Raw genomic sequence first — 10,814 nt, 5'->3', positions numbered from 1 at the left:
ATTAATTAGTAATTAATTAATTTATGTTATATTATATTATACACACACATAAAAATAAATAATATGAATCACTTAATGACTAATTAATTCATTTTATTAACTAAGTCGTTTTCCAATCTGCTCACATCACGTGATTCAAAAAAGCGGCACTTTACGAAGATTATGAAGTTCTTCCGTTGAAATGTCGTTGGTTTTTCATATCAATAATTCTGGCCTCATCAACAATATTTAAAGTTTCTTTTGTAAAAAATGTAGGATTGGGTCGTGTATATATTGTAAGCCAACCAAACCCTTCATTCGTAAGGTAAATATTGTGGCGTTCAGCGAAGTTTTTGCTTATCGTTATTATTTACAGACAGTTTATGTAACGTTACCAAATTCTAACAACATTTATCTTTTTTTTGCAGGATATAGTGACACTTTGAGCGTGTAGGTGAAAAGGATGGTTTATTGAGTACGAAGAATGGAAGGTCAGCATCATATCATAATATATACATTATTTTTGTTAACAATATGAAAACTTTAATTAATAACATTAACAAATATTATTGCATAACATTATTATTATGCAACTTTAAAATATCTTGATACTTTGAAACTGAACTGTGAACAATTATGCAATGTTTTTAATGACTATCACGACATAGTTCTAGTAAAATCCATTACTTTCTCTGGTTTGTGTTCTGTTAAAATCATAGACTCTGGTTAAAATGTACCTTGTCTTAAGTGGAAACATAACATTTATTAATATTATATTGTGTTTTATTGCACAAAACCCATCTGTTGTACAGACCCAAGTACATATTTTGCTTTCCAAGCTAAAGGACTTAACAATATTCATGTTTTCAGCTACCAAGACAGATTTGCGTCTGTTACTGGAATGTCTGAAATACCAGATGAAATGGCCTGGATCACAGAAACAAGCTCTTCTCACCATCATCTCAATCTGCAAACAAAACGGTCTGATTTACAGCTCTGAACATACTCATATGACACTGCCTCATACAAACCTAAAAATATTATATTAAATATTTCTTTGTGTATTAGGTCAGTATGTGGAGTTCTTTAGAGAGATTGGAGGAATTGCCTTCATATATAACCTGTCAAAGTCCAGCATTTTCTCTCAGGTTAAAGAGACTGCTCTATTTACACTTGCATCCTTGGCTGAATTACATGGTATGTATGCAGTTATCATCATACCTACATGTGGATCTGTGTGTGGTTTTATAATTGTATTGTTAAACAGTTAATATTTGAAATATAACATTTGACTATGAACTTGCAGAGAGCTGTAAACAGTCACTGTGCAGAGAGGAGACGTTTCGTGACTTAGCGCAGCATCTGGAACAGAAAATGCCTCTGACGGAAAAAAGAGTAGCAGTGTACATGCTGTCTGTATTGGTTGCCAACAACAGTAAGGTTCACCATAAAACTTACATCCAGTGAGACCATTCCTGTGCTGATACTGTGGTTTTGTAGAGTGGGGAGAGAACAGGTTGGCAATTCACAAATGGTTTGTGTTGTTTGTGTGTGTGTGTGTGTGTGTGTGTGTGTGTTTGTTTTGTTTTCCAGGATGTGGACAGACTCTTGCTAAGACCTCCAGGTGTATCGAAACCTTGCTCAATTTGTTCAGGTACACACATTAAGTTCAGTTTGTTCAGGTATGCATAGTTATCTGCCTATATTTTTATACTTTATTCCTTTAGATTTAAATTTGTGATGTCACATGACTCCTTAAAGGTATTCATTGAATACATCTACATCATGTTAAAACACAGTATACAGCCTTACAGCAGCAGATTAACAGTCCCAATTAACACCTATAGACAGAGCAGGGCAGATGACATATTAAATTTTTATGTGGATGATAACAAGGCTGTTAGGGATAGTCTACAGTTTTTAGGTAATTGATCACTTGCTTAAAGGGCTCATATGATGCGATACAAATTTTTCCTTTCTCTTTGAAGTGTTACAAGCTCTTGGTGCATAAAGAAGATCTGTAAAGTTGCAAAGACTAAAGTCTCAAATCCAAAGAGATAGTCTTTATAAAAGTTAAGAGTCAACCACGCCTACCTAAAACGGCTCGTTCTAACACGCCCCCACATGTCTACGTCACAATGTGGGAAGATTTGCATAATGCCACCCAAATGTTCACGCAAAGAAAGAATTTTTATTTTACTTTTAGAACTTTTTATTCTCGCTGTAGTATTGTTGCCGCCACCGCCATGCCGTGGAGACGCTGTGTTTCGTTGTGAAAGCAAAACTTGTTGTTTGTCATTTCTCCGATCACAAATGCAGACATCGTTTTATGTTTACGCGGCGCGATGCAACGCAACGTGTAAAAAGACAGTATAAGTCATTATAATCCGTAATTATGTCCCCACTGGATGCAACAAATGCCTCGTTTATAATGGGTTTTAATGTTTTTGTCTCGTCGCTCTGGCCGGACAGGGCATCACAATATGGTAAGGGGCGTAACATTTCCGTCACACGCTTGAGGTATTCGGCCAATCACAACACACTGGATAGCTGGCCAATCAGAGCACACCTCGCTTTTCAGACTGATGAGCTTTGTAAAAATCGACGCGTTTCAGAAAGGCGGGGCATAGAGGAGAAACAATAATGTACAGTATGTGGAAAACAATGTGTTTTTTTTTAACCTTAAACCGCATAAACACATTTCATTACACCAAATACAAAAAATAATGTTTTTTTTTAGCAACATCATATGACCCCTTTAAGGGGATTGGTAAGCCAAAAACTGAAGATTTTGTCATTATTTATTCTGTGTGACTTTTTTCTTCTATGTGATATTTCTTAAGAATGTTTAAACTGTTTTTGTCCATATAATGAAAACTTTTTGGACCCCCAATATTGGACCCCATTGACTTTCACTGTATGGCCAAAAAACAACATTTTTTATAATATTTTCTCTTGTGTTCCACAGAAAATAGAAAGTCATACAGGTTTGGAACGACACACTGAAAAACAATTTTCACTCAAAAAAAATGCTAGTCAAATTTCACAAACAATTACAAAGAAAAGGCAAGAAACACATTTAATTAAACATGAGATTTTGAAGTAGAAAAACTGAAATAGAATTTTCTTGTAAAACATACCACAGTCAATGTCCTGGATAAATTGAAAACATTCCCAAACAAAATATAATATGCTCCCCTACTTGGTGCGGAGGGGTAACATTTCAGACACTGTCTGGTGTTTTGTCGACGTGAATCACAGAAATCCAGATAAACATCTGGAAACTTGCTTAAACACTTCCCTGCTGCTCAACAGAACCAGATTTCAGTTTATGTTCTTTCTTATGCCACTTTTCAGGCATAGTTTTCCAGATCCTAACACATCTTATGAGCAGTTGCAGTTGTGGGCCACTGTATCTAGTGCTCTCTGTGGCTCTGTCAACAACCCTCAAAATGGTATGGTTATGTTCTCCATCCCTTCTCTTCCCCTTTACCATCATTAAAGGGATAGTTCACCCAAAAATTAAAGTTCTGTCATTAATTACTCACCCTCATGTCGTTCCAAACCCGTAAGACCTTCGTTCATTAATTAATGACAGAATTTTCATTTTTGGGTGAACTATCCCTTTAAACCCTAAACGTTTGTTTAGAATGAGATTGAGAGATAAGTTTTGTATTTACACACATGCAAATAAACACTTGAAGAATCTGCCTATGTGTTTGTTTATGACAGAGGAGAATCAGAACGCATGTATGCATGTGTTTCCCCTGGTGAAGACCTGGCTGCAGGAAGTGGCATTGCCCAGGGCAGAGTTGGCACAGCCTATATGCTCATTTATAGGCATGACTGTTGCAAACAATTGTGAGCATAAACAGCATCAGTACAGAATAACATAATGCCACAGTTTGTACTCATTTTCTCATCTCATGTGAATATGTTTTTCAGCTTGTGCTCAGCAGTATTTTGTGTCAGTGGGAGGCCTAGATTCACTCTCAGACACTCTTACCAGAGTTTTGTCTCAGTCGGCACACAGTGCTCCTGCTTGTAAGGTGGCCACAGTAATCACTAAAACATTGTCTGCCTGCATCTCCAACAACGGTAAGACACATGCACACACACCCAAGAGAACTATACTGGGTTGTATTGGATTCTCCATTTCTTTTGTCTTTCTGTTTCAGAGCAGTTGGTGTCTTCTTTATCAAAGTTGATGGTCATTCCAGGGCTATTGTGTCTGTTGTCCAGCCCAAACCTTGACCCACAAGACCAGCTCGCTGTGGTGTTGACGATTGGACACCTCACAGATGCCTGTGGTGAGTTTGTGGGTAACAGATGGTAGTAAAATGACATTTGCATTTTTCTACCACATACATGTAGCACTACAAATGAAAAAGTAAGCTCTAGATTAAAATTCCTGATACTTCTTTTTATCATTCTCGTTGAATTTCTGCAATTTAGCCCAATACAGCTACAGACTCCATTCACATTTTGTATTGTAGATAGTTTATATATGATTTTTAAAGAGATGTAAAATAATAATAAATGGAAGAAAATTAAAATGAGCTTGTTTGTACTTGTATTTGAGTTCTGATTGCTCTTCTTTCTCATATAAGTATAGTTTGTTGCATCTGTTTAACCACATATGGCTGCTTTTACACTGCAATTATAAATAACCTCACACTGTTTGCTGCCTTTCAAGCACTGGTGTGTTTCCTTTGGGAAATTCATGGCTTGTATATTATTGTATTAGTTTGTCTGTTCTCTGTCTTTGCAGTAGAGCATCAATCTCAATTGTTGTCGGCAGGAGGTTTGCCTATTATGATTTCGCTGCTCACTGAGGCTAGTGATGAAGAGGTTAGAAAGGCAGCCATGTTCGTACTGCATACTTGCAAGAGAATCAGTGAGTTGCGTGTTTTAATATTTGTACATGTTCACTCTATATGGTTATGTGCAAAAGAGCCTTTGGCAGGAAACAAAGATTATTACTCTGCAATAAGTAGTGACAAACCTTTTTCTTTAAATAAAAATGCAAATAATTGTCTTCAAGAAAAAGCATGAAAAATAAAAGACTTATTCAGGACTGTACTAGTCTAGAAAATAGACTCTGTCGCCAGTGGTGATGATGATATGCTATTAATTTCAGGTGCACCACATCACAGCACTTAGTAACCATGCCCTTCTTTTAATGTCCTGCTTCCATTAAACTGAGACTATGGCACATGAGCTTTTGATGTTTTTTTCCCTCTCCACCCAGCTGAATCATTAGGTGCAGGCATGTCAACTATGAATCTGCAGGAGAGTGACATGGAGAGTCACTGGAGGTCCGCCGGAAAAATCCTCCAGAGAATACAGCTCCTAGAGAAAGAGGTTTTTCTGTTTGTGAATGTGTATTTTGATATTTCAGTTGCTGTATGTTTCACCCAGGGCTTCCATGTAAAAGTCGTATTATAACGTCAATGAGACAGATTTTGGTGTTTTTGAGTGCAGTTATCTGTTAAAGGGATAGGTCACTCCAAAATGAAAATTCTGTCATCGTTTATTCGCCCTCAGCATTAGATTGAACTATCCCTTTAATATACTTTATTCTTTAACACTTCCAAGCATATTCTTGTGTTATTTAGTCCATAAGTGCTAAAATTTTTCAAACAAAATGTAACCAGATCTGATAGCATGTTATGACACCATAGACAAAATGTGATATGAAATGTGTCCAAAGAGTGATTAAATTCAAGTCAGTACTGTAGGTTTTTAAAAATTGTTTAACTCAAGCATGTTTACATTTTATATGTGAACGCACACACAAACCATATGTTTATTAGCCTTATTTTGTATTTTGATTTTCAGATCGGTGTGAAACTGTGGGAAAGAGACACCGAAATCCAGCAGCGCAGCAATCAGAGGTTGGCCTCATCTGTGGAATGTAATAAGGCATGGTGGGAGGGTTCTGTGATGCAAAAGGTGAAAGGTTACCATCGAGTATATGGAGAGTTACACACAACCCCTGCAGGAACTCTAGAACGACCAATCACAAATGAAATACCATACAGCAAAGAGAACTTGGTGAGAATGACATGTAAACACATTAACAGATAGTAATGTGTAAATGTTAAGCATTCTGCATCAGTTCACAGCCGTTTCAACAACATACATACAAACATGTTTGTTTTGTGTTTGTAAGTAGCAGCGTGTCAGCACTGAAGAGTGTTTGAGTCCTGCCCAAGTCACTCACTTCAAAGGCCCTAGCTGGGAAAAGGGCAACAAGAGAGAGCATGAATTAATGAGAGAGAATGAGAGGAATATTGAGAGGAGTGGCAACCAGGAGACAAGCACACAGGGAGGTGTGAAAAAGAGAGACATGGAGAGGAAATTACAGTCTGAAAGAGTGGCAAAGAGATTAAAGATGATGTATCTAGACTCAGATGATGATGGCAACAAACGTTTACAGCACTGCCGCACACCAACAGAGGGCGGCAGAGATACACAGGGGTAAACATCATAAATTAATGTGTTTTGCTTTTACAGTTTTGCTAGATAAAGACACTGTTTAAATACATGTAATTTGATGAATAAAGAGTGCAAATCAATGTCTTTTAAAAGTTTATCATACACTTGTGGCCAGAAAAATTAAACAAATAGATTTTTTTGTTGAAAAATGTGATAGTATGAGTTAGTATGATTTATTCTTGCTTTTCTCATTCCTAGTTGTTTTATTCAGTATTAGGATGTTCACATTAAATCCAGATACACATAATCCATTTCATGTCAATGTCTTTTCATTTCTCTCTCCGTTTTATTTTTCTTGGGTTTCAGCCCAGATATTTTCAGACATCCTGTTCCCATGAAGAGAAACCAGTGCACACACACTCGCTCTGATGGTAAATCTTACTAAAACATCACGCTTGGTTTGTGCTAAGTCACAGCAAAACCTTTGATTTCTCTTCACCTACAGATTTATATTAGGAATTAAGTTCTTTGCTGTTCATTTGAAGTTTTAGTTCATGAATTTGTGCTGCTGTTTTCAGATGAGATGTCTTTGTGCTCTGAGCTGTTAGACAGAGAAATTAACAGGTTTCTGAAGCCGCCCTCTGCCTCTAAACCCAGCAGTCTACGCTGTGCAGGTGTGTGTCTGTATGAATGCACACAAACAAACAACACATTATATAATACAAGCGATACTTACTGCCACTTTCTGGTTTTTCAGTGCTCTCATTGTTATTTTTGTCTTGCATGTTCCTTTTCTCCACGCTGTCTTGTGCACACATGCACCTTTTCCATTTCTCAGGTTGTGTGAAAAATATAAATGAGATGGACAGTCGTTCATTTGGTGCTGTGTTGCGTAGCTGCAGGTTTCAGTGTGACTTTCACCTGGTGCTGCGAGAGGCTGAGGATCGATTTAGGAGAAACCAGCAGTTAAAGAGGACTAGACACACTCTAACACACAGTCACATCCACACACATGACAAAAACAGAAAGAGCACTGGTAAGGAAACAGAGATGAGCCAGAGGGAAAAACACAGGCTGACCCTTACCAAAAAGTAGTATACAAAAAGTTTATTTTAGCAAGTATACTTAAGTAAAGTTCAAGTATATTTAAAGCCCATTTCTGAGAAGTACATAAAAAGTAGACTAAAAGTATACTTTCCTATTTTTAGTTTAAAAGAAGTATACTAATAGCACACTTGAATAAACTTCTTTTTCGTAAGGGGAGTCACCAACCATCAGACAGATGTAAGAGACGGTGTCCACATGGTCTTTCACAATGTCTTTGGGATTGTTGTTTAGAAAGTAGCTTTGATAGAACAAGGCCTGGAGAACCAAACACACCCTCATGATTTACATTTATTCATTTAGGAGATGCTTTCATCCAAAGCAACGATGTATGTTGGGAATTTATAATTACATACAAAGTCTGATGATCCATTTACTGTATATTCTATTTTATACAAACTGTATTCAGATAGATGATTAAAATTCAAACAGTATGAGACAAATGGTGTGTGGAATCGAGATGCAATTTTATGTTGTATTATGTCCCAGTTATTGCATAGAAGTATGCAACTTGGGATGCAGCCTCTTTTTTTCTTTAACAACTGGATATCTTCACATGCTATGGCATTTTTAGTGCATTTGGTGTTTATTTTCTTCTCTCTAATTCTTAGTGTTTCTTTCTTCAGGTATTAGGCTCACACCCCTGAGAAGACCGAGAGAAATATACAGTAAGAGAAGTGTTCTTTCCCTTGCAGTACAAAAGAGAACTGTAGCTAACTGTAGCTATAATAGTTTAGAGGTTTGGGGAGAGGTAACATTCATAATGTCTGTGCCACTATAAACATCTGGAAACTGCCCCATACATTTGATAAACGGTGCATATGCGTGCAAAAAGCCAGATTATATTATTGAATAAGTAGTTATGTAACGCAAGACTCGTCTGTGCTTTCGACTTTTGTCTAAGTTGCTGAAATGTCTTTCCATCTTTGCTCTCGGTTTTTTACTTTTGTCCTCCTTTTCCCCCTCAGTCTCATTCATTCCATTCCCTCTATTGCCGACTTGTGGTCTCTGAGTGCTTTTTCAGTTGTTCCGACGTGGCTTCTTTCCTGTAACCTCAAGACTTACTGAACTTTCTAGAAACGTTCTCACTATAATTGTCAAGTAAAGGGTCATGTAATGTCATCCAGTCATTAACCATAATCAAACCTGGAAAGGGTGATCAGGAACCCAACCATTAGTTTTTTACTTTACATTTTTACTAGTCATAAGATGGCACTAATAAGCAATTCTACTTGGTGCTGATGTAAAAGTAGCAATTTATAGTTTAGTAGCCATTTTGCAAAAATATGTTACCAGTCAGTGCTGCAACTGATTAAAAAGGAACAAGAATTCTTGAAAGGCATGTGACTACAGTTGACTAGAATAACTCTACGATGATCTTAATGGATAATTACATTTTTTTTAAATTATATTATTTGGTTTTAATTATTTCATTTTTAACTGTAAAATACAATAATATTGTATTATTTTAATACTCTTAATGCCTGGATGAAACAAGTAAATGATAAAGATTGGTGTGTGTTCGCATCCATACATGCACACATAAAGGGTTTTGTTCCTCTCGAGTTGGTGGAACAGTGTGACTACAATAAGAAGGCCCTTCATGCTGAGAGGAATGTCCTGCTAAAGAACAGTCTGTATTTGTTCTGTAGGATATTAGTACTGTGAGTACTGTTCCACAGACTGCCCACTAAATCATTCTAAAGATCAATATACCTCCCTGCTGCCTGTGCAAGTCAAGTCTGTATTGCTGTTACCAGCACAGACACATTTTGTATGGTTTGGTTATTTAATTCCACTTCCTGCCTCTCTTATTCTTTCTTTTCTTTTTCTCTCTGGCCCAGGCATAAAAAAGAACACGGTTCACAGCCGCCTCAAGAAAACCTCAGAAGACTGTCTCCCAAAAAATGTATGGTACTCTTAATATTAGGTGAATTATACCATGATTTCACACTTGCATTGAACCTAGAACACCCTATTTTAGCGTTTTTTTATAGTGCAGACAGTCATGCAATATCCTTTTTGTCATAATATTCTGAGCATAATCAAAGAAAATGTCAAATGAATTAACTTGCTCTTCCTCTGAAACAATTCACATTGACTATAAATATCTTAACTTATTACGAACCGTTTATATTTGTGCACCCATATGCATAATGTATATCATCTTTAGCCCATCTAAATGTGTGAATTTGTGAAGGTTTTCTGCTTTAGTCTTCAGGCAGACACAGAGAGAGGCGGAACTTTTCTGCTGACGAGTTGCTGTACCTCAACATGGGTGTGAAGAGGTTTGGTCACTCCTGGAACTCCATCCTCTGGACGTATCCCTTCCAGCCCGGACGCACCAATGTAGACCTGGCCAAGAAGTACCAACACATGCAGGCTTGACCCGACCAATGATGATGAAGATCAGCTTTCTGAATACTGTAACTTGTGTGTAAATCTAACAAAGGCTGCCAAGAACGTTCACTTAATATTTAACATCAAAATCACTCTATGCTTCCACCAGGATTTACATTACAGTGGTGAGAAATTGGGGGAGTGCTAAATTTCACAATTTAATAATAGAATTAATATAGAAAACCAGTCATTTTAAATTGTAATAATATTTCATAATATTATTGTTTTTATTGCATTTCTGTTCAAATAAATGCAATCTTGGTAAGTGTAAGAGACTTATTGTATTTGTTTGGGGTGAAATATGACATTTGTTATGAGATGCACCCATGTTCTGACTGAAAGTGAATAGTAATGATTGATTAAACCGATTATTAGACACCCACCCAGTGAAAGAATGATCTCACTAAGAGGAAATGCTAAAGAAACTGGCCTCTTTGGTATGTGGCTGTCACACTGTTATGTAACAGTGTTCTTCTGGTTGTCTTTCTCAGTTCAAAATAGCAACATGACAAACATGATATGGCTCAATGAGATCTAGAGGCCATCAGATGTTAATTATATTGCTATGCAAGTACCTTCACGGTATCTATTTTGCTTCCTGTTTCATTTCCCCACTACTGCCCTTTCAGAATCCTGATTCTGTTTTCTCTCTTTTATTGACAGAAAGCCAAAGCACAGGATCTGTCTGGTGCAGGAGACGAATGATCACCAGCTGAACTAATTTTCAGCCATCACTATTTGTTGTTTTATTTTAATAGAGTTATGTTGTATATTTTTGTTATTGGATTGTATCATTTTGCCCTTATTTTGCTATATAACAAGGTGATATGTAAGAAAATAACATTGTTTCCACTAAAGAGAAATTAAAAAAAGATTTAGTTTGAAAGTTT

General features: G+C 36.7%; 1 protein-coding gene across 1 annotated transcript; it reads left to right on the top strand.

Moving 5' to 3' along the window:
• The first annotated feature begins 463 nt into the window (after positions 1-463).
• LOC107662840 (telomere repeats-binding bouquet formation protein 1-like) lies at positions 464-10,629 on the top strand. Its single transcript, XM_016452956.1, has 21 exons — positions 464-470; positions 850-960; positions 1,048-1,176; positions 1,286-1,414; positions 1,573-1,633; positions 3,337-3,434; positions 3,712-3,840; positions 3,925-4,077; positions 4,158-4,289; positions 4,751-4,876; positions 5,231-5,343; positions 5,821-6,036; positions 6,158-6,462; positions 6,787-6,851; positions 6,999-7,094; positions 7,259-7,511; positions 7,685-7,704; positions 8,151-8,201; positions 9,369-9,433; positions 9,739-9,906; positions 10,588-10,629. Exons 1-21 carry the CDS (start codon positions 464-466, stop codon positions 10,627-10,629), a joined length of 2,469 nt encoding a protein of 822 aa, XP_016308442.1.
• The last annotated feature ends 185 nt before the right edge of the window (positions 10,630-10,814 follow it).

This window comes from Sinocyclocheilus anshuiensis, unplaced genomic scaffold, assembly GCF_001515605.1.
Source record: "Sinocyclocheilus anshuiensis isolate Anshui unplaced genomic scaffold, SAMN03320099.WGS_v1.1 scaffold739, whole genome shotgun sequence".
In the NCBI taxonomy this organism is placed as follows: domain Eukaryota; kingdom Metazoa; phylum Chordata; class Actinopteri; order Cypriniformes; family Cyprinidae; genus Sinocyclocheilus; species Sinocyclocheilus anshuiensis.
The sequence above is the reverse complement of the archived record's forward strand: the minus strand, read 5'-3'. Positions and strand labels throughout refer to the sequence as shown.